This window comes from Oryx dammah, unplaced genomic scaffold (assembly GCF_014754425.2).
Source record: "Oryx dammah isolate SB20612 unplaced genomic scaffold, SCBI_Odam_1.1 HiC_scaffold_8, whole genome shotgun sequence".
Taxonomy (NCBI): Eukaryota; Metazoa; Chordata; class Mammalia; order Artiodactyla; family Bovidae; genus Oryx; species Oryx dammah.
In genome coordinates, this window is record NW_024070192.1 from 43,312,169 (window position 1) to 43,336,947 (window position 24,779).

The window sequence follows — 24,779 nt, forward strand, 5'->3', positions numbered from 1 at the left end:
CCCAGAGTTACAAAATTGATAAACTGGAGGTGTGGTCAGTCCTTTGCTTTACAAAGATATTTTCTCTTTATGGAAAAAAAATAAGATTTTCTGAAAAAAGCAGAACTTTTTATAAATATGTATAGTGCTTTACAGAAATACATTTAAGATTTTATGGAGTTATTCTGTTACACAGTGTGTGGGTCATAGTGATAGGATTTTGCTTATATAAAAGGATTTTGCTTATATAAATAAATGGACATGTTTCCAGTTAGATTGAAAATGTTTTAGTATTTGGACCCTTCTTTTAAAAATGAAAACAGTATTGCGATATTGGCATTCATTTCGTGCTTATTGAGTAAATTAAATTGTGGAAGCCATAATCTCTTGTTGGTAAATAGCATAGTGAATGCTTAAGACTTACTGTAATTGATGTTACAGCATTTTGTTGCTATTAGAGTTTAGGCTTTGATTTTTTTGATTATTTTGTGGCATCAAAGTGTGGTTAAATGTTTAACATGCTAGTAAAGATCTATATATCTAAATCCTATATATTTAAAAAATATTGTTCAAACCTGCTGCTGCTGCTAAGTCGCTTCAGTCCTAAATTGTACTTAAAAACTAGCAGAACATGGGACTTTCCTAATGTTACCATTTCTTTAATGGTGTTCATTTCAAAGTACATTTACTACATATTTTAAAAGTATAAATTAGAGTATCTTTTACACTGGCAGACTAATGGCAGATTGTAGTAAATTCCAGCATTTTTATTTGCCTGAGAATTAATTTTGTGTGAGCATTAGAATAAAATCAGAAATAATAGATTTAAATATAGTATAATCTGGGAGATAAAATAGCACACTGTTGATTTTCTTGATCCTTAGTCCCTCATTTTTCAGATGTGTGCTGATTTGTAGTGGGGAGTAATAACCAACTTTTATGTTCTGAATATCTTTTCTTTTAGAGAATATTTGGAGAAGCTGCTGAAAAAAATTTGTATCTCTCTCAGTTGATTATATTGGATACACTGGAAAAATGTCTTGCTGGGGTAAGTGAATCTGTTCTTGAATAGGCATGTTTTATGAATTCAGTTTTGAGAATGATCTGATGTACTGAGTGAAGCATAGCTGTGGACAAGGAGAAGAGTCATGGAGTAAAACATGAAAATGAGTTTTGTTTGCAGAGCAGACAGGGTAGCATAGAGAAGTTTTCAAGAAAAAATTATATTCTCTTCTTTTATAAATTAAATGTTAAGATTACTTATAAGTAATAAAGTTTATGTTTATAAAGTTAAGTTGGAGTCATATCGCTCAGGTTTTTTAGAAAAAATTTTATAGAAAAGTCACTATTTCATTTAATTAATTTCTCCAGTGGTTAGGCCTGTGGCATTGCTTGGCTGTCAAAAAATGTGATGTTAAAGACCATGAGAATCTTATTTCCCCCGTATGAATCTGATTTTAATATTTTACTTTTCAAATTTATGACAAAGAGAACTTAAATTTAGGCTGTTATATTGCTGATAGATCCTACCTTAAAAACACTTTTATGTAAATATGAACATTTAAAATAGATACATGGAGGAGTATGTGGGTGTGTTAGTCACTCGGTCGTGTCCGACTCTTTGTGACCACACAGACTGTAGTCCACCAGGCTCCTCTGTCCATGGAATTCTCCTTGCAAGAATACTGGAATAGGGTGCCACTCCCTTCTCCAAGAGATCGTCCTAGTCCAGGGACTGAATCCTGGTCTCCTGCTTGGTAGGCAGATTCTTTACCATCTGAGCCACTAGGGAAGACCATGTGGAGGAATCGTTGAACACAAAACAGCTGTTTCTCATGTCTCCTCTAAATAGTTATCTCAGAGTTTTCAACCATGACTTAATCAGAATTTTTTCAAGAAGATTGGTTGTATAGAACATAGTGTTTCTATATTTCAACAGCTTTAACTCTTCCTGGAAAATAGTAGGAGTTTATATAAATATATAAATTTTATATTTATTTTTAGAATTATTTTATATTTATTCATATTAAATTTTATATTAATACTTTAATACCTCCATTTTAAAGATCTGTCTCTTCAATATGTATTGGGGTTAACTTATTTCTTAGAAGATTATAATCTCCCTTCCTTTGAGCTATCTTTTGCTTTTATTCTAAATTGCTTCTCTCTTTCACATGTTAAAGTTGTTCTCTATAGTAAACCTAGATAAGAAAGGACTTTGACATATGAGCACTGATCTGTTGAGAAGAGAGAAAACAGTCACAGGTGTTTAAGGAATGTGTAGGATAGGGAGTTGGATAATACATACTCTTCACACAACAATGGATCCTTAGGGAAGAGAACTATTTTAGACGATAGGCCGCAAGACCTAAGCATGGTGTTTTAAATTCTTTTATTGATCCTTATTCATATTCCTAAATTGTGAGACAATGCTTATAAATTTTCTACTTAAATTGGGGGTGAGCTAATTTCGTTTTAGCTTTGTGTTGTCTCTTAATTTGTGATGAGCTGTCATTCATTTATAAAATGGGGTGGAAGAGCAGAAAACCTGTTAAATGTTTAATAGAATGATGAAAGTTTGAAGGTACATGTTTATTTTTTTGAACTTCTCTTGAGTCGATTTTTTGTAGTGATCTTACTACTTTGTAGTTACCAATGCATCTCTGACACCCATGTTTGAATGCGAGTAGGCTGGTTTATTGCCTCTTCACTTCTACATCTTTTCTCCATTAACATTTATAATCAAGAGGTCCTGGTAAATGTATTTTGGAGAATGATCACTGATATCATTGGCCCCTGTTTAATTTGATACTCTTTGGAGATAGCCAAAATGAAGCTCTACTAAGTGGACATGGTATAACTTATATAATCCATAAAATAGACATTATCTTGCTTTGCTCTACTATTGAGAATGTATAATTGTTTCATTAAATTTATAATTAAAAATAGTATTGTTCATGTTATTGAACAGTTGTGTTTTTCTGGATTGCTTTCATTAACTCTCTTGATTTTCCTTTTTATTTTTTATTCTTAAAAAAATTTTTTTTTTTAAGTAGGTCCTTGCTGGTTATTTATTTTCCTTTTTAGATCAAAGTAAGTTGAGGCTTAAGAAGAACTGAGCCCTATAAGTACATGTTTATCATATTAGTAGTTGAAATAGCTAAATGAAAGTGAACAGATACTTAACAATATTATGATTAAAATCAAAATTTCATGAGTAAAATTTTGTAGACTGAAGAATCGTAAGTATTTTTGTTCCTGTATATACGACCATTGGATTTCCCAGGTGGCTCCAGTGGTAAAGAACTTGCCTGCCAATGCAGGAGACATAAGAGATGCGGGTTCAATCCCTGGGCTGGGAAGATCCCATGGAAGAGTACATGGCAACCCACTCCAGGATTCTTGCCTGGAGAATCCCACGGACAGAAGAGCCTGCCAGGCTGCGGTTGTAAAGAGGCAGCCTGAGGCGATGGCACACTTGCACACACACACGCATGTGACCATTATTCAAAACTTGAATGCTCCTAGGGCTTCCCTGATAGCTCAGCTGGTAAAGAATCCACCTGCAATGAAGGAGACCCTGGTTCAATTCCTGGGTTGGGAAGATCCCCTGGAGAAGGGAAAGGCTACCCACTCCAGTGTTCTGATCTGGAGAACTCCATGAACTGTATAGTCCATGGGGTTGCAAAGAGTGAGCAAATTCCACTTCACTTCACATACCTTTTATTTGTTTATTAATTGGGCTTAGTTTCAAGTCTGGTTGGTTTGATTAGTGTATAAATAAGAAAGAACATTGTAACTCAGATTTTGCAGTTTTTTCAATATTTTGTGATATCTATTTACTTTTCATGTATTTCAATGTATTTGTATCTGAAAGCTTTTGGATTGCAATTACAGATTTGAGCATAGCACAGTTACAGAAATTTGTTGTCATCTTGCTTAGCATTATCAAAATTGTCATTCATATAAGGATACTAAGCCATTAGGTAAAATATTGGTGTGGAATAGTATATTTTCAGGGTAGCTTATTCATTGGTTGTTTTGTTACTTGTAGAGTAGATTTACTTTACAAAGTAGAGATCTTAGTGTTAACACCAAAGATATCGTTAACAGAGGGACCACCTGGCATATGTACTCCTGATATGATGTAATATGAACTGTAATGAATTTTGCTTAGTGTTTAACCTGACTGTAATGAGACCATTAGATGTAGTCCCTGGTGGCTCAGATAGTAAAGCGTCTGCCTGCAATGCGGGAGACCCTGGTTCAATTCCTGGGTTGGGAAGATCCCCTGGAGAAGGAAATGGCAGTCCACTCCAGCACTCTTGCCTGGAAGATCCCATGGCCGGAGGAGCCTGATAGGCTACAGTCCATGGGGTTGCAAAGAGTCGGACACGACTGAGCGACTTCACTTTCACTTTCACTAAGACCATTAGGTTTAGATTCCAGCTTAACAGGAAATGTAGCAACTAGAAGAGCAAGTTACATCACTAAGACATAATCAGATCAGTAATACAGAACATTTTATGAGGCAGCTGATGTGTTTTCTTTAAAAAAAAAAAAAAAGGTCAATGTTATGGAAAATAAAAATGATGTACATAGACTGTGAGGGGAAATACTTTGAGGATAAAGAGACTAAAGGAGTGTAACAGTCATGCTGCAGTCAAACCTTTTTTGGATCCTGGTTGAGTAAAACTCGAACAGCTATGAAAGACATTCAGCAGGGCAGTGGCGAAATTTGGATATGAATTGGCTATTAGCTGATATGAGGGAATTTTTTACTTTTCCTAGTATGAAGATTGCATTGAATTTGGAGAATTTTCTTGTGTTTAAGTGATACTAAAGTAAGGTAGTATTGAAGTTATGGTGTTTGTAATTTACTTTGAAATGGTTAAACCAAAACAAAATTATTTGCAGTAAGTAATATCTGTCTGTTTTGGTCAGTCTCCCTAAAGGTAGATGTGATTGTCCAGCTTGGAATTAATTTGAGTGTTGAGACAGATGAATAAATGTGCTCATCAGTGTATATGGATAAAGTTTATTTAAGACTCATAGTAAACTAGGATTCCCAGGAGTGGGAGAGCTTACTAAGGGGAACAAATATGGGAACAAGCAGAAATGTAGGTCCTGAGGGGATTGATGGGCTATCTCAACTTTTATTGTGATTAAGAGGTGAAAGATGGAGCCATCTTTTTTTATTAAACCAACTGTAGATAAATAGACCAAACATGATGAAATATTAACAGTTGTGGAATCTAGGTGATGAGTATATGGGTGTTCATTATTCTATTTCAATTATGTATGTTTGAAATTTTTCATTATAGAAAATATTTACATGTAAGTTTAAGAAAGTTTTAGAATTACATGATTGTTTCTATTTTAGCAACCAAAGGACACAATGAGATTAGATGAAACGATGTTGGTCAAACAGTTGCTGCCAGAAATCTGCCATTTTCTTCATACTTGTCGTGAAGGAAACCAACATGCAGCTGAACTTCGGAATTCTGCCTCTGGGGTGTTATTTTCTCTTAGCTGCAACAACTTCAATGCAGTCTTTAGTCGAATTTCTACCAGGTTAGTGTGCAAATTTTCACAGGAATGTTGTAAGTATAAATTTTGTCTTCATTTTAAAAAAAGGTTGATAGGAACAAGTTTAATGTGGGCTTTTGTTCAAATTTTATGCATTATCATGTGATATTGTGATCTTGGTGGGTACAATTAAATATGAAAATGAAAATGTTAGTTGCTCAGTTATGTTGACGCTTTGCTACCCCATGGACTGTTGCCTCTGTCCATGGAATTCTTCAGGCAAGAATACTGGAGTGGGTAACCATTCCCTTCTCCAGGAGATATTCCTGACCTAGGGGTTGAAGCCGGGTCTCCTGCATTGCAGGTAGATTCTTTAACATCTGAGCCACCAGGGAAGCCCAAATTAATCACAATGAAATGTGAGTACTGTTATAAGCTTGAAAGTATAAATTTTAGGAAGAAAATATCACCTATGATCAAGTTTTTTTTTTTAATACTAAGTACAAATTTTTAGTTTGGCTTTTTAAGCATGTTACTCCTTTTTATTAAAGTAGTCAAATCAGAATAATTGATGAGTAGTCAGAATTCTAATGATATTAAGGCTCTGATCCTTATCACAAGACCCTAAGTTACCAAAAACAAAACCCAAAACACCAAACCAGCAATGTGGGAAGCACAAGAAAGTAATTGCAAAGTAGAATTTTCTAGAAAGTGAACTGTTTTAAGTGAGTGAACTGTGAAAGCTCCCATTTGTTGAACATTTACAGCATGTGCTATGCTATTTTATCCTCACAGTGTTCCTGAAATGTAGGTGGTAATTACCTCATTTTATAGGTAATCAAACTAATACTAAAGAAGTAATCAAGGCAGTGTGCCCAATAACGGAGGTCCCAAAATTTCTTAAGTCAGACTGCCTTCAGAGTCTGTCTGTTCTATTGTACTAGGCTGCTTTCCTATACTTCTATTTTAGCCTATTTTGATGAAATCCTTTTTTATAATATACACTGCTGTACTTTAAAATTGTATGATAAATATAATTGAAGCTTTTATTGAAAATTAGAAGTCATCATATGATCATTTGTTGTGATATGTTACAAATGGAGAGGTGAGTATAGAATTGTAACCAATGGTATCAAGTCTCTCTGGAACTTAATTTCATGTAGATGATTTGCCTTTTTTATGCAAGTAGAGTAAAACAGGTCCTTAATTATGACCAAGTAGGAAGCATAACATAAATCACTTAGTGCTTCAGTGAATCAGAGACTAATACATAATAGAGAAAAGCAATCTTCCTTGCTTAATGATACCTACAGCTTTAATTTGTGTTGTGTGAGCGAGCATTGGATTTCCATGAGTCAGCTTAGTTCATTCTCATGTTGTTTTGCAATAGGTGTGAGTGAGAAATATACATCATAACTTGAGAATTTGTGCTATGGTTTTTAGGGGGAAATCAGCTAACTTCAAAATCCTGCAATCTTTTTATTAAAAGATGGCATTTCTGTAGTCATGTCTAGGCAACAATATTCTTCAACCTCTCAGAATTCTGGTGCAGAGAAAATTAAAATTTTATTTAATGTTACAATATGACTGGTAATGTAGAGTCATGTTTATATAATGGAACAATGTCTTCATGAACTCTTAAGTGTTAACATTTCATATTCTTGAAGGGCAAGGTAGCAAACACCTAGGTAATAGGAGGCATTAAAATGATAAAAAACAAAACCCTTTCTTTGTTTAGGTGATACTAGACCAGTCTTACTTTTTAAAATCATCTTACACTGAAGGTAGAAAATGATCAAAAGAATAAAATGTTTTTAGTCTATCCAAGCATGAATTGATTTAATAAAACACAGCAAATGCCCCACCTCTGAAAACTTTAAAAATCTTCTGGTCTCCAAATGTTTTATTTTGCAGCATTAGCACATGTAAAAATAGGCAACTTTTGTGGATTTCCTGAATCTAGTTCACTCTTTCCAGAATAGAAGTTAATAAGTCTCCAGAATAAGCTAGTTTCTTTATCTTTCGGGGGACACAGACTGCTCAGAAATGGAATCTGTGAAATTTATGTTTCAGACAACTGCGTTTGCTCTTTCATCTAGCTTATGCCAGGAATAGGAGCTGATCTTAGTAGAGGGTCACTTACCTAAAAAGACCATTATGATGGTTTAACTTAGATGGAGTTATCCTGTGACACTCTAGTATCATAGCATTAGGTGACTTAAAATATGCAAGAAATTGGAATGACATTTCTTTCTGAAGATTGATTTTATACTTTGTACTATTGATGGATGAATCAATGGCATGAGAATTTGTTGTGTTTGGCCATTCTACCTACCTATGGATGTTTCTCTTTTAGGATTAACATTAGCTTTTGATATTTCTGTCCTTGCTTTTCTTTCAGGAAATAATATTAATTACAGATCTTAAGATAATTTTTTTATTCTGCTAAAATATATATCATGTTCTGTGGCTCATAGTATTCTTTTGTGTAGACCATTAGCTGCTTTCTCCACCGAATTGCCTGTTTTATGGTTGGAGGGTCCTAAAGACCCAAATTATGTCTGATTTGAAATATCACCAGAAGCAGAAGACTCAGTGACTCTGAAAGTTCTATTTGATTCTTTTACAAGTCTGCTGTTTTTTTTTTTAGTAGTTTATTAAATATTCTTTTTTATAGTTTAATATTTCTTCTTATATGTCTAATTATTTAAAATCTTCTTATTTATATTCTCTTTAAGATTGTTAAATAATCTCATTTGTTTGTGTGTGCCAACTCTCATTCACAGTGAATTGTTTCTCTCTGTTTTGTAAACTGTGATTTATCTTTAGTGCAGTGTGTATTTTCTTGGGGAATCTCTTGTCACCTGGGACTCTGAGAGTATCCTAATGATGGTTTTGCGTTTGCCAAGTGCCCAGTTTTGGACCCATGTTTTTGTTAATTTCTCAGTCCCAGATTGTATGGGTTGTACAAATGTGGGCCTCAAATCCTTGCAAGGTGACAGCCCTGGGTGACTTTTTCCTCTACGCAAAGCTTAGGGAGAGCAGACAGACTTCTTTTGCTGGTAAATCCCTACTCCCACCCCCCCTTTTTTTTTCTCCCTGTCTCCCTTTCAGTCTATCTTTCTCTTTTTTCAGGAAGTGCCTAGCTCTTTCTAGCCATATTTTATGCAAGGCCCTGGTTCCACTTCCTGCATTGTTAGGGTTCAGGGCTTTGTATCCAGTCTTATGTGGATGTTTAGCCCCACACCCCTAGGTTAAGGAGAGGAGAAACTTAACCAACTCTCACCCTTTTGTTGGCCAGATCATCCCTTCAGAACCATCTCTGGTTTTCAGTTTCCTTTCCATTTCTGGACTTGGGTGGGTAAATAGCATTTATTTTGCTTTATTTCTGTACATTTAAAATATCTGTTTGTTGTTGTTCAGTTTATCTAGTCTTTTTAGATGTTTTAGTGATAGGTTTTCCAGTTCATTTCTTTTGACCATAATACCTTTTTATTTGATTTCTCTGCCTTATAAATTCCCCAAATGCCCCTTTGTTAAGATAATAACAACTGTAAAAGGAATTAAACTTTCCTTCCATTTTTCACGAACAACCACAAGAGTTAGCTTTTCAAAAGTTGGTGTTGCTCATTTGCTAAGTTGTGTTTCCTAAGGAGTCATATTCCATATTTTTAGGCTCTTTGCAGCAGCTGTGGAATTTGTAGCATGTAAATCAGTTTTGAGGACCTTCTCATTCCCAGTGTGAACTGCTAAGCTTTTCTCACCCTGATGATAAGAAGAACATTAGTGTAAGTGCTTAGAATAATTTTACTGTTAGCTATACATCTGTAGGCTGAAGTGAGTGAGAGAAGAATTTGAGAAGGAAGAAATAGCTTTGATTTCATTTTTTAGCAACTGAAGGTTTAATGAGATGATAATGTCAATTTTAAATTATACTGCATTGGTTACAATTTGAGCTAATATTTTAAATAAAATCATGTAGTGTTTGTGCTTTTTTACCATCAATCAATTCAATTTGTTGAATTCAGAATTTTGAACTATCCTAAAACTTCAGTTGATAAATTATTTTTGTTTTTTTACTTTTCAGGTTACAGGAGTTGACTGTTTGTTCAGAAGACAATGTGGATGTTCATGATATAGAATTGTTACAGTATATTAATGTGGATTGTGCAAAGTTAAAACGACTCCTGAAGGGTAAGTTTAAATGAATGATGTATGTGAAATGAATCACTGTGGGTGAAAAATAAGTATTTTGAATGTACTAATTGAACTAATAATGTTGAGCTAGAACATCAAAATGGGTTTTATAATGCAAATGTCCTTGAGAAGTAGATAGTAATACTTTATGGTTCAGTAATTTTTGAACCTTTGCAAATAATACAGTAAGGAATATCTTAAGTCTTGGCAATGTAAAGTTTTTGTTCAACTACAGGTTTTGTTTTTTCTCTTTATTAAAGAGAATGTGAAGATACTATTACTTAATTTTTCTAGAATTCCATCTCAAGGATAGTTATGTGTTATAGAAGTTATTTGTTTATCTACTGTAGTGCTGAAAGCAGATAGTTCAGCAGGGTATAAAAGTTTCATTGCAGATGGAACCAGAAGATTGTGCTTTTATGATGAGAGGAGAAATTGAGTCAGGAATCTCATTTCTGATATTCTCTTTCCAACTCTGTTACTGCCTTACTGACTGACTTTATAGCATTTCAAAGTCTTTTATTCTTTCAGTGCTTAGTTTTGCTTCCTTATAGAACATATCAATAGTAGTCACATGTGGGATTATGCCTACGTGTAATGTGTAATGCCTAATGTGTAATTTTAAAGCTTTGAAGAGTGCTTTCTATCATTATGTTGACTGAAATGAACTATCAGAAGGAATTGAGAGGGTTTTTGGTGGTAAGCAGGAATGTGTTAATATAAATCAAATAACACTGAGTATTATGAATATACTGAGTATAAATGCCTAAATTCATTTCACAGAAATTGTTTTTTAATTTTATGTAATATTAGATTCTGGCTAATTTAAATGTGAAACCTTATACTATGTGATTCATACTTATTTTTATTTTACTTTGTATATTGATTAAGAAATTGTCAACAGTGTTTTTTAATGTTTGACCTGGAAGGAGATTTAGTTATATTACCTTTGAAAACTAACAGTTCTGCAGTGCAATTTTCAAAATACCATGTTTAGTTTTCCTAACATTTGCTTTAAACTCAACAACTATTTCACCAAAGATGTAAAAAAAACTGTATCTATATAGATGAATGCCATAAGGCTGTGTTCCAGCTATATTACCATTGTTCAGAATTCATGATTTTAGGCCATTACCATGATAAAACCAAGCAATGCTTACCTCACATTTCAGTAGCTTTAATTAAGGAGAAATGAATCATTTTAGCTGTTACATCCCTAGTGGCTCAGACAGTAAAGAATTCTGCCTGCAGTGCGGCAGACCTGGGTTTGATCCCTGGGTTGGGAAGATCCCCTGGAGGAGGGCATGGCAGTCCACTCCAGTGTTCTTGCTTGGAGAATCCCCATGGACAGAGGTGCCTGGTGGGCTGCAGTACATGTGGTTGCAGAGAGTTGGACACAACTGAGTGACTAAGCACAGCATAGACAGTGGACAGTAGTTATTTTAGATTATAATAAAACACCACTCAATTCAGTTTAAATTTCAGGATTTTAATATTTATTATTAAACATTGAAAAGTTAAGGAATGATAATATTTAGATATTTCCTCTGTGTATAAAATTTAAGAAATGTGAGCTTTTTTTTCATGGCTGTTCAGTGACATTTGGGAAATCTAGTCCAGAGTGCTTGTGGATAGGTATTTGTTTAAAAGATCAGTTTCTTAGAAATGTTTAATACATAATAATTAATTGATGGTTCTCCATGCACAATGAGAGAAACTAAGTGTATGGATAAATTACTTTCTTTTTATTGTGGTGAGTTATCCCCATTGAATGCAGCTTCCTTATGAGCATAAATTTATAGAATTTTTGCTGATAAATATGCCATATAAAGCCAATATTAACCAGACCAGCGAAAGATGGTTCTATACAGTCATGGTGAAAGGAATGGAAACTTCTTGTAATATGAATAGTAAAAGTAATAATGTGTTTTAAATTCAATTCAGCAGCTTTTGTTGAGAAACTATATGTAAGAAACCATGCTGATTGCTGGGATTACAAAGATTAATAAAATATTGAGTCTCTCCCTTTGGAGCTCATGACCTGGTTTATGAGACAAATATATTATCAGATTATATTATCAGATTATTTGCAAAGCAGTGTGGCAAGGCTAAATAGAGTGAGTATAACGTGAGAGAAGTGTGTATGTGTTTAGGGGCAGGAGATGTTAAAAGCAAGATACACAGGTACAACAGTACATCATATCATATTAATAAAAACATAGTAACATTTGTTGCATTTTCAGTATGTGCCATACATCTCCCCATGCAATTTACATGCTCTTTCTCATCAATAATCACAAGAACCCTGTGAAACAGATGTTACTATTATCATCCTTTATATTGATGAGGAAACTGAGGCCTAACTAACATATCCAAGATCATACATCTGTTGAGTGGCAGGATAAAGATTCAGTTCACATCTGCATCTCTAGATCCAAAGTACTTAACTGCTGTATTATTTTGCTTATGGGTAATGAGGCTTTGTTTTAGTGGCTGTGGGAAGTGATGCAAAGGTTTTTGGGTGGGAATTACCTTGATCAGTGTTTTATTTTAGATATGCCACTTTGCTTGAAATTTGCAGGATGATTTGATAGAAAGTTGCATGAACTTCTGGGACTTGGTTGTGTAGTAATGTGATGTTGAATTAAGGATAGTGGAGGTCTGGATGGAATGGGATAGAGTGGGGACCAATTTGATATGGTATTTAGGATGAAGAATATATAATCTTTGAGTAGAATACATTGCATAGCTTTTGGTGATTAATTAGGTGAGTGAGTGAGTGAAAGTCGCGCAGTCGTGTCCCACTCTTTGCGACCCCATGGACTATACGTGGAATTCTCCAGGCCAGAATACTGGAGTGGGTAGCCATTCCCTTCTCCAGGGAATCTTCCCAACCCAGGGATTGAACCCAGGTCTCCCGCATTGCAGGCAGATTCTTTTACCAGCTGAGCCACAGGGAAGCCCAAGAATACTGGAGTGGGTAGCCTATCCCTTCTCCAGCAGATCTTCCTGACCCAGGAATCGAACCAGGGTCTCCTGCATTGCAGGGGGACTCTACCAGCTGAGCTATGTTGGTATATATATGCCCTTGACTATAATGAATACTTCAGGGACTTGAATCACATGTGTGTCATTAGCGAAACTGGAAAAGCAAAATACAGAGCCTAAGATGAGAGTTCGAGTTGTGTTTGGAAGCACCTGGCGTCCCATTGAAATCACCAGTGACATGATCCAGTGTTCTCGTTCTGTGGCCAGCTGCTTAGGAGAGCTTATTGCATGTATTTCCTGTTTTGTATTTTAGAAATGTCAGTTGCTGCATTCCCGAACTCTTCATTTATACTATGAGTCTATAGACTATTAGTTCCCTCTGGGTAGATTGTTGTTTGACTTGTGAATGAAGTATCTCTTAAACCACACCACTGTTGACTGAAAATATGGAAATTGTATCTGTAAAAAACATTTGAAGAGAAGAATATATTAGTTTTTTAATTGGTATTTTAATTTTTATATATTCAGGAAAGAACAGAAGTGATTGAATATTGTTAACTATACCACTGTGTGTTTAGAAAAGTACCAGGCAGTCAGTTTTGTATCCATGACAGCACTTAGAGGTATTGTTATGTCAGAGAAACCGTATATCCTGAAACTTTTTTAGTAGGTTTCAGTAGTATTAACTGTATTTTCTTTCTTGTTCAGATTATTTCTGGTGAATCTGTCAACAGTTCCTTTTCAATACAGGTCTATAAGTTCCAAAAACCTACCACTTTTTGAATTCTTCAGTTGAAAAATCCTTCAAATAAAGGCTGTTGCTTTAAAGGGGAAAAAAAAAAAAAAACTGATGTGGAGAGCAAGTTACTCATTTGGAAGTCCAGAAAAATAAGAAAGTGACTTTTAGATTTTTTAGACAATTTTATAACTTAAAGACTCATCTTTATCTTGTAAAGATGTTTATGTAATTTAATAAGTATCTGCATCCCTTCATTAAAAGTTATCTTTTTTACAAATGTGGACAGTAATTTTATAGAAGAGGAAAAAAAATTAAATATATTATGTATTTATATGGAGAAATGTTTAGTCTTATTTTTAAAATGCATTGTACTGTTTTGAATAATCAAATCAGTAGAATAAAAGAAATGAATATATTTAATGATAGCAAGGATATGATAAGGACACTTTCACATACTGCTTGGTGGGAGTGGCCTTTGGCCCAGTCCTTACAAAAATCAAGTTGGCAGTATTTATCAAGAACCTTAAAAATATTCATCTCTTGGACTGGACAGGTCTTTTTCTACATATTTATGTGCCTTAAAGGAATAATCAGAATGTGGAAAAGATTTGGATATAAAGTATTAATATTATTTATATTAATAATATTCAAATATATAAAATTGGAAGATGTTTGAATAACCAGTGTCTTAATATGTGGACTTAAATATTGAATATTATTGTAATAAAGTCATTAAATATACCCATGAGGAACTTTTAATAATATGGAAGAAGTTGGGGATGTGCTGCTACCAGTAGAATAGTTTGAACAGGTTTGATATGAACAGATTTTCTCAGTTACAGTAAATATATTTGTCTTATATATGTGCATAGGAAAAGGGAAAGAAGAAAATTAACCAAACTGTAAATTGTGATTGTCTCTGAATGGTAGAATCAGAGATAATGTTTTCAATTTCCCCTAGATTGTTGTGTATTTTTTGAATTTTCTACAATGATTGTGTATTTGATACATTTTTTAAAAAGTACTTATTATTAGAAACAAAGGAAAAAACTCACAATCTTTGAAGTTCAAGGTTGAGTTTTGCTTTTAGTGGACATAACCAGTAAGGTTTTTGGTTTATTCTAGTTGTGTTTACCTTTACATGGCTTAAAAAATAACACTGGCACAAAAGTTTGTGTGTAAGAGGAAAGTTATTTTTGCTAGTACTTCTGAATTGCATTTGTGTTAACTAATTAGTAATTGTAAAGCCTTTTTTTTTTCTTTTCCAGAAACAGCATTTAAATTTAAAGCCCTAAAGAAAGTTGCACAGTTAGCAGTTATAAATAGCCTGGAAAAAGTAAGTAATAACCTCTTTGGTATTAAAGTTTTGTTAATTTTTGGTTCTAAGTGTTGTTGTCTTCAGTATTTTGAGTCAAAGAGTAATAATTTCACATTAGTTTTTAGAAAGAATGCATTGTAATATTCTTCTGGAGGAAATTAGAATTTTGTGATATAATTGGAGCAATATGATACTTTGTTTTCTGTATTAACATATCACATAAAACATATGTTTTGTTATTTGTAGGCATTTTGGAACTGGGTAGAAAATTATCCAGATGAATTTACAAAGCTGTACCAGATTCCACAGACTGATATGGCTGGTAAGGATAATGTCTTTTAAAAACTCTTACTTAATAGATAAAAACCTATCATTTTCCAAATTATTTTTGTTATTATGGTGCTTTTAATCTTTTCAATTTATGTCAAATAGGAAATGTTATTTTTTTCTTATACTTCTGAATTACCCTCAACCTTTTTCCTTTGAGCAAATAGATGAGTTTTGAAATGAAGCTCTGATCTTTAATTAGTTGTAGATTGGATACCAATGGCATTTTGTTTTAGAGAAGCCCTTTTTTGTCCTCTGAGGTTTTATTTCCTATTTAGAGAGAGGGGTATCAAGTAAGAATATCCTCACTTAGAATTCTCAAGACACAACTTCAAGAAGGAGAATAGACTCCTGGAGAACTTCAGTAATTCCCTTTGAGAAGCTAATTAGTCTTTGTTTCTTGGATATAATCACACTTTGCATAGGGCCCTCCACATTGAGACTAAATACCAGTCTGACCATTGTAAAATTTGGACTTTACTAGGCTGGATCAACTTCACCACCCTAGCAGGCGAGAATTAGGAAGTAGGTGAGAACTTCCAGATGTTCAAGCTAGATTTAGAAAAGGCAGAGGAATCAGAGATCGAATTGCTGTCATCCTTTGGATCATAGAAAAAGCACAAGAATTCTAGGAAAACGTCTGCTTCTGCTTTATTTACTATGCTAAAGCCTTTGACTGTGTGGATCACGAAAAACTGTGGAAAATTCTTAAAAACAATGATATTAGACCACCTTACTTGCTTCCTGAGAAACCTGTATACAGATCAAGAAGCAACAATTAGAACCAGATATGGAACAATGGACTAGTTCAAAATTGGGAAAAGAGTACCTTAAGGCTGTACATTGTCACCCTGCTTATTTAACTTGTATGCAGAGTACATCATGTGAAATGCCTGGCTGGATGAAGCACAAGCTGGAATCAACATTGCTGGAAGAAATATCAATAACCTTAGATATGTAGATGATACCACCCTTAAAGCAGAAAGCGAAGAGAAACTAAAGAGCCTCTTGATGAGGGTGAAAGAAGAGAGGGGAAAAGCTGGCTTAAAACTCAACATTTCAAAAAGCTAAGATCATGGGATCTGATCCTATCACTTCATGGCAAATAGATTAGGAAACAGTGGAAACAGTGACAGACTTTATTTTCTTGGGCTCCAAAATCACTGCAGATGGTGACTGCATCCATGAAATTAAAAAACACTTGCTCGTTGGAAGAAAAGCTGTGACTAACCTAGATAGCATATAGAAAGCAGAGACATTAGTTTCCCAACAAAGATCCGTCTAGTCAAAGCTATGGTTTTTCCAGTAGTCGTGTATAGATGTAAGAGTTGGACCATAAAGTAAGCTGAGTGCCAAAGAATTGATGCTTTTGAGCTGTGGTGTTGGCGAAGACTCTTGAGAGTCTCTTGGCCTACAAGGAGGTCAAACCAGTCCATCCTAAAGGAAATCAGTCCTGAATACTCATTGGAAGGACTAATGCTGAAGCTGAAACTCCAATACTGTGGCCACCTGATGTGAAGAGCTGACTCATTTGAAATGACATGCTGGGAAAGATTGAGGGCAGGAGGAGAAGGGGACAACAGAAGATGAGATGGTTGGATGGTATCACTGATTCAATGGACATGAGTTTGAGCAAGCTCCGGGAGATGGTGAAGGACAGGGAAGCCTGGCATGCTGCAGTCTGGGGTCTCAAAGAATCAGATGCTGCTGAGCGACTGAACAACAGGGTGGATCATGATAGCTCTTGTAATACATAGACAGTATAACATTACTTTTTTGATTACCTGAATGAATTTGTTGAAAGTTAAGTGAGCTTCCAGGTTTAGCTTTTTAAAATGTGGCCTTTGCTAGTTTTTGAATAGTGTCAGCTTTTAATTTAATGTCAGAGATTTCCTTGTCATCTAATAGTATAATTTAATATTTGTATCTTTTGCATAGAATGTGCCGAAAAACTGTTTGACTTAGTGGATGGTTTTGCTGAGAGCACCAAACGTAAAGCAGCAGTTTGGCCACTACAAATCATTCTGCTTATCTTGTGTCCAGAAATAATCCAGGATATATCCAAGGATGTGGTTGATGAAAACAACATGAATAAGGTGAGGAGGGAAAAGTTATTTCCACTATGTTCAGATGTGAAATGATATTTTTTAAAAAAATTTCATTTGGCTGTGCCGTGCAGTTTGCAGGATCTTAGTTTCCCGACCAGGGATTGAACCTGGGCCCTGGCAGTGAAAGCGCCAAATCCTAACCACTAGATGGCCAGGAAATTCACATGAAGCAATTTACTTTACTCAAGGTATATATTTCTTTAAGCTTAGCATTCTGTCCATTTCTAGTTGCATCATTGTGGGTATTTTTTTTGCTGGCCTTAGCAGAGACATACTTGGACATAAATTTAGTTGGAGGAAAAATATGGTATTAGTGATAACCCTCATTGATTAAAGATTTAAAACGACCCCATAGTTGCATTCTTTTGCCAGAAAGGGTAATATTAAACATAGTATTAAACATAGTTTTCTATAATAATCACTGTAAGGGTTACCCTACTAAAATTCATCACTTTTATGGTGTCTTTGCATGTACTTAGGTTTGTGTCCACTTCGTGCTAATGAAATTACCTAATAACTCATTGTAGGCATTCTAGAACAGTTTTCACAGCAATTTATTAGGAAAGCAGGGTACCACATACGCCATCTCTAGTACAGTTGGCACTGTAACAACTGATAATTCTCAGGGGCTCATAATTTTTTAAAAATAAGAACTGGGTATTTAACCTTATTGTTTTATTTGAATTTCTTTATGCTGTTTGTTTTGAGAATACATTCTTTGTAATATAAATATTTAAAATTTATATATTTTTGATACTGGGAGAAATACCCTTAGCCGACTAAGCATGAAATGGACTTCTGCATGAGTTGCCTATAGATGGAGATGTTCAAAATCAGCTGAATGAATTCAACACTTTGGAGAGATAGTGTCTAGGGAATTTATGCATTGACTGGTAAATAAATGAACTGGATAATCCTTGGGAGTCTGTGATGCTTTGGGGCTCTTCTTAGATTTATATTCCAACTTACCCATTATGAGGACACTGTTTTTCATGTTTCATTGTTTTGGACTCCTTTAATATTTTGGTTTTTGTTTGTTTGTGTTTATTGGGAAAATACACATAGGTAAAAAGCTGTTTTGAGTTCACTAATGCTCTTAAGTGAATTTGTATTTTAATAATCACAGCTACATCTTTCCAAATGCTTATTGGTCATTTGTTTATCTTCTGTGAATCACTCATTTTTCTGTTGAATTATTTGTCTTTTATTGATTTGTAGAGCGTCTGTACATTTTTTTACTTGGTTTCTCTTTATAAACTTTGTTTATGGGTTTTTGTTTTTGCTATTTAGGTATTTAAAATTTCTGTGAAGTCCACTCAGTTTTGCTCTTTTTACCCCTAGCTTTTTGGGTCAGTTCTCTCCTCTCCAAGATTTGTTTATTCATTTTATTGATATATAATTCACATACTAAAAGATTTACCTTTTAAAGTGTATAATTCAGTGGTTTTTAGTGTACTCAACCCAAAGTTGTGTAATCATTACCCGTATCTAATTCCAGAAAATTTTCACCATCTCCACAAAAAACCTTATGCCTGTTAACAGTCATTCATCATTCCTCTTTCACCCTAGTCCCTGGCAGCCACTGATCTATGTTCTGTCTCTGTATTTGCTTATTCTGGACATTTCGTATAAATGGAAACATATGCTATGTGACCTTTGTGTCTGGCACTACCAAAGAGTTTTGAAATAGGCATATATATATGTGCTGTGCTGTTCTAAGTCGCTTCAGTCGTGTCTGACTCTTTGCCACCCTTTGGACTGTAGCCTGCAGGCTTCTCTGTCCGTGGGGTTCTCCAGGCAAGAATACTGGAGTGCATTGCCATGCCCTCCTCCGGGGGATCTTCCTGACCCAGGGATCGAGTCCACATCTTCTATGTCTTCTGCATTGGCAGGCGGGTTCATTACCACTAACGCCACCAGCAAGCGTGTGCACGTGTGTGCCTGCGTGCAATTCAGGAGGAGGGCGTGGCAACCCACTCCAGTATTCCTGGGCTTCCCTGCTGGCTCAGACAGTAAAGCGTCCACCTGCAGTGCGGGAGACCTGGGTTCAATCCCTGTTTTGCGAAGATCCCCTGGAGGAGGGCATGGCAACCCACTCCAGTATTCTGAAGCAACTTAGCATGTATATATATATTTTTTAGTACTTTGCTACGTTAAACAATTTAGATCTTAAATCTTTCTGGTTTTAAAAAATGTATTATTTTTAATTTGTTCTCTTTTCTAGTCATACTTCTAATGTGCTAATGAGTGTTAATGGTTATCCTTTGTTCATAGGTGTATCCTTCGATTCATATCTACTTGGTCATACAAACATTTGTATGAAAATACATACACATATATGATGGTTGTTATATTTTTAAAATGAAATAATTTTATTTTTTTAAATGAAATAATTTTATACATATTACTCTGCATCTTACTCTATTTACTTAAAAGTCAATTTTATCTGTTCCTCAAAATAGTTGATAGAGATCTAACACGTTAATATAAGTATTTGGTAATATTCTGTTACACTAATGAGCCTCATTTACTCAACCATTTCAGTGTGAATAGTTAGCTTTTTTTTTTTTTTTTTGAGGAATTTTTGTCTCTTTTAAGGTAACTTTTAACAGTTTATTCTTTGATAGAAGATATATTTTTCAGTTTTATCAATAAAGAATTATATATATCTATATCTGCATATTTTATTTATAATATAGAAACATGCAGACAATATGTTTATAATATTTATATATTATCTTCTAATTATTTTTTTCAGTACCCATGTTTATGAGTTTCTTCATTTCTAATATGTTTACTAGAGTTTATGTATACTGTTGGCCTTTAAAAACTTGATCTTATAACTTTATATTTTCTAGCATTTATTTTTTGAGGTAATGGTTTAGTTCATCTATTTTCAGCTTTTTAAAAAATTGTAGAACTTTCTATAAGGCTGTGAATTTACTTTTTTGCAGCGATCTTGGTTTTCAGATGAAGTGTTCTTAGTTTTAGTAGTTTTAGATGTCGATTTCTCTTAAATAATGATACCATATTTGACTTAGAGAAATGTTTTATAGTTTCTAAATGGTTAGTTTTGGGGTGATTTTAAAAATTTAATTGTGGTTAGAAAATAGTGGTACATATTTGTTTAAAAAAGGTGTCCCACAGTCATCACAGGAGAATGTATATCATTTCAGTTGGGCACAGAATTTAATATAAATCTTTAAAACCACTCTTGGAACTAGCCTATAGGTGGCTTGAGATAGTATCCTGTGAGAAATGCTTGGTTTTGCTGGCTGGGCTCCCACATGTAGCCTTTGGCATGGTGGCAGAGCTCCTCCCAGGCTTTGTTAATCATGCTTCAGTCAGTTCAGTTCAGTCGCTCAGTTGTGTCTGACTCTTTGTGACCCCATGAATCACAGCACGCCCAGCCTCCCTGTCCATCACCAACTCCCGGAGTTTACTCAAACTCATGTCCATCGAATCGGTGATGCCATCCAACCATCTCATCCTCTGTCGTCCCCTTCTCCTCCTGCCCCCAATCCCTCCCAGCATCACAGTCTTTTCCAGTGAGTCAACTCTTCGCATGAGGTGGCCAAAGTATTGGAGTTTCAGCTTCAGCATCAGTCCTTCCAAAGAACACCCAGGACTCATCTCCTTTAGGATGGACTGGTTGGATCTCCTTGCAGTCCAAGGGACTCTCAAGAGTCTTCTCCAACACCACAGTTCAAAAGCATCAACTCTTGGGCACTCAGCTTTCTTCACAGTCCAACTCTCACATCCATACATGACCACTGGAGAAACCATAGCCTTGACTAGACGGACCTTAGTCGGCAAAGTAATGTCTCTGCTTTTTAATATGCTATCTAGGTTGGTCATAACTTTTCTTCCAAGGAGTAAGTGTCTTTTAATTTCATGGCCGCAATCACCATCTGCACTGATTTTGGAGCCCCAAAAAATAAAGTCTGACACTGTTTCCACTGTTTCCCCATCTATTTCCCATGAAGTGATGGGACCAGATGCCATGATCTTCATTTTCTGAATGTTGAGCTTTAAGCCAACTTTTTCACTCTCCTCTTTCAGTTTCATCAAGAGGCTCTTTAGTTCTTCTTCACTTTCTGCCATAAGGGTGGTGTCATCTGCATATCTGAGGTTATTGATATTTCTCCAGGCAGTCTTGATTCCAGCTTGTGCTTCTTCCAGCCCAGCATTTCTCATGATGTACTCTGCATATAAGTTAAATAATCAGGGTGACAATATAAAGCCTTGATGTACTCCTTTTCCTGTTTGGAACCAGTCTGTTGTTCCATGTCCAGTTCTAACTGTTGCTTCCTGACCTGCATATAGGTTTCTCAAGAGGCAGGTCAGGTGGTCTGGTATTCCCATCTCTTTCAGAATTTTCTACAGTTTATTGTGATCCACACAGTCAAAGGCTTTGGCATAGTCAATAAAGCAGAAATAAATGTTTTTCTAGAACTTGCTTGCTTTTTCCATGATCCAGCGGATGTTGGCAATTTGATCTCTGGTTCCTCTACCTTTTCTAAAACCAGCTTGAACATCTGGAAGTTCACGGTTCATGTATTGCTGAAGCCTGGCTTGGAGAATTTTGCGCATTACTTTACTAGCGTGTGAGATGAGTGTAATTGTGTGGTAGTTTGAGCATTCTTTGGCATTGCCTTTCTTTGGGATTGGAATGAAAACTGACCTTTTCCAGTCCTGTGGCCTCTGCTGAGTTTTCCAAATTTGCTGGCATATTGAGTGCAGCACTTTCACAGCATCATCTTTCAGGATTTGAAATAGCTCAACTGGAATTCCATCACCTCCACTAGCTTTGTTTGTAGTGATGCTTTCTAAGGCTCACTTGACTTCACATTCCAGGATGTCTGGCTCTAGGTGAGTGATCACACCATCGTGATTATCTGGGTCGTGAAGATCTTTTTTGTACAGTTCTTCTGTGTATTCTTGCCACGTCTTCTTAATATCTTCTGCTTCTGTTAGGTCCATACCATTTCTGTCCTTTATTGAGCCCATCTTTGCATGAAATGGTCCCTTGGTATCTCTAATTTTCTTGAAGAGATCTCTAGTCTTTCCCATTCTGTTGTTTTCCTCTATTTCTTTGCATTGATCGCTGAAGAAGGCTTTCTTATCTCTTCTTGCTATTCTTTGGAACTCTGCATTCAGATGCTTATATCTTTCCTTTTCTCCTTTGCTTTTGGCTTCTCTTTTCACAGCTATTTGTAAGGCCTCCTCAGACAACCATTTTGCTTTTTTGCGTTTCTCTTTCTTGGGGATGGTCTTGATACCTGTCTCCTATACAGTGTCACAAACCTCCGTCCATAGTTCATCAGGCACTCTATCAGATCTAGTCCCTTAAATCTATTTCTCTCTTCCACTGTATAATTATAAGGGATTTGATTTAGGTCATATCTAAATGGTCTAGTGGTTTTCCCTGCTGTCTTCAATTTAAGTCTCAATTTGGCAATAAGGAGTTCATGATCTGAGCCACAGTCAGCTCCCCGTCTTGTTTTCGCTGACTGTATAGAGCTTCTCCATCTTTGGCTGCAAAGAATATAATCAGTCTGATTTTGGTGTTGACCATCTGGTGATGTCCATGTGTAGAGTCTTCTCTTGTGTTGTTGGAAAAGGGTGTTTGCTATGACCAGTGCGTTCTCTTGGCAAAACTCTTATTAGCCTTTGCCCTGCTTCATTCCGTACTCCAAGGCCAAATTTGCCTGTTACCCCAGGTGTTTCTTGACTTCCTACTTTTGCATTCCAGTCCCCTGTAATGAAAAAGACATCTTTTTTGGGTGTTAGTTCTAAAAGGTCTTGTAGGTCTTCATAGAACTGTTCAACTTCAGCTTCTTCAGCGTTACTGGTTGGGGCAAAGGCTTGGATTACCATGATATTGAATGGTTTGCCTTGGAAACGAACAGAGATCATTGTGTCGTTCTTGAGATTGCATCCAAGTACTGCGTTTTGGACTCTTTTTTTGACCATGATGGCTACTCCATTTCTCCTAAGGGATTCCTGCCCACAGTAGTAGATATAATGGTCATCTGAGTTAAATTCACCCATGCCAGTTTATTTCAGTTTGCTGATTCCTAGAATGTCAACGTTCACTCTTGCCATCTCCTGTTTGACCACTTCCAATTTGCCTTGATTCATGGGCCTAACATTCCAGGTTCCTGTGCAATATTGCTCTCTACAGCATCAGACCTTGCTTCTGTCACCAGTCACATCCACAGCTGGGTATTATTTTTGCTTTGGCTCCATCTCTTCATTCTTTCTGAGTCATTTCTCTACTGATCTCCAGTAGCATATTGGACACTTACTGACCTGTGGGGGTTCTTCTTTCGGTATCCTATCATTTTGCCTTTTCATACTGTTCATGGAATTCTCAAGGCAAGAATACTGAAGTGGTTTGCCATTCCCTTCTCCCGTGGACCACATTCTGTCAGACCTCTCCACCATGACCCGTCTGTCTTGGATGACCCCACGCGGCATGGCTTAGTTTCATTGAGTTAGACAAGGCTGTGGTCTGTGTGATCAGATTGGCTAGTTCTCTGTGATTATGGTTTCAGTGTGTCTGCCCTCTGATGCCCTCTGGCAACACCTACAGTCTTATTTGGGTTTCTCTTACCTTGGACGTGGGGTATCTCTTCACGGCCCCTCCAGCAAAGCGCAGCCGTTGCTCTTTTCCTTGGACAAAGGGTATCTCCTCAGGACCGCCCCTCCTGACCTTGAACTTGGAGTAGCTCCTCTCTGCCCTCCTGCTCCGGCACAGCTGCCGTTCCTTGGACGTGAGGTTGCTCCTCTCGGCTGCTGCCCCTGACCTCGGGTGTGGGTTAGCTCCTCTCAGCCGCCGCCCCTGACCTCAGGCGTGGGTTAGCTCCTCTTGGCCGCCACCCCTGACCTCGGATGTGGAGTAGCTCCTCTCGGCTGCCGCCCCTACCTCGGACGTGGGGTAGCTCCTCTCGGCCACGCTTCTGCGCGGTTTGTTGCAGCTGGAGCTATAGCTGAAATCATGCTTAGCACTTCAGTATAAAAGAAGCAAGGCAATAAACAACAAATAAATAGAACCCTAAACAGATCAGATCAGGCTTTAATTTACGCCAGTCCTAGATTGCACATCATATGTGAAAAGTAGTTCTCTTTTTTCAACTTCTAAATTTTATTATTATTTTTAGTTGTATTACTATCTGTATTAGGGTAGGTAGTATAACAGCTCAACACAATAGAACTTTCTTATACTTAATGAAATAGTACTGAGTAGCTCTGCAGGACAGTCGCCCTCTTTGTGATTTCTTAGGACCTTGGCCAGCAAAGATTCTGCCATTTTTTTTCATACGTGGCTTTTATAGGAGTTGTTTCCATTCTGCCAGCCAGAAGGAAAAGAGATAGCACAGAAAAAAGCATGCTGAGGGTTTTTGTGGGCCAGGCCCTTAAATGGCATGGATCACTTTCATTCACACTCCATTGATTGAACTCATTCATATAGCCATATTTAACTGTGAGAGAGGCTGAGAAATATGACTATAACTCCAGAAATAAGAGAAGAACATGGAGACCAAGGAATAAAGGAGCTAGGGGAAAAATCGGGAGTCAGGGATAGCTT

General features: G+C 36.1%; 1 protein-coding gene across 8 annotated transcripts in view; it reads left to right on the forward strand.

Annotated features, from left to right (window-relative positions):
- NF1 (neurofibromin 1) overlaps nucleotides 1–24,779 on the forward strand; it is a 244,679-nt gene that overhangs the window by 53,114 nt on the left and 166,786 nt on the right. For all 8 annotated transcript variants that reach the window (XM_040243973.1, XM_040243976.1, XM_040243974.1 and 5 more), the window contains exons 3-8: nucleotides 944–1,027; nucleotides 5,363–5,553; nucleotides 9,596–9,702; nucleotides 14,701–14,768; nucleotides 14,997–15,072; nucleotides 17,016–17,173. In XM_040243973.1, coding sequence (XP_040099907.1) covers nucleotides 944–1,027; nucleotides 5,363–5,553; nucleotides 9,596–9,702; nucleotides 14,701–14,768; nucleotides 14,997–15,072; nucleotides 17,016–17,173 — 684 coding nt within the window. The remainder of the gene's footprint in view (nucleotides 1–943; nucleotides 1,028–5,362; nucleotides 5,554–9,595; nucleotides 9,703–14,700; nucleotides 14,769–14,996; nucleotides 15,073–17,015; nucleotides 17,174–24,779) is intronic.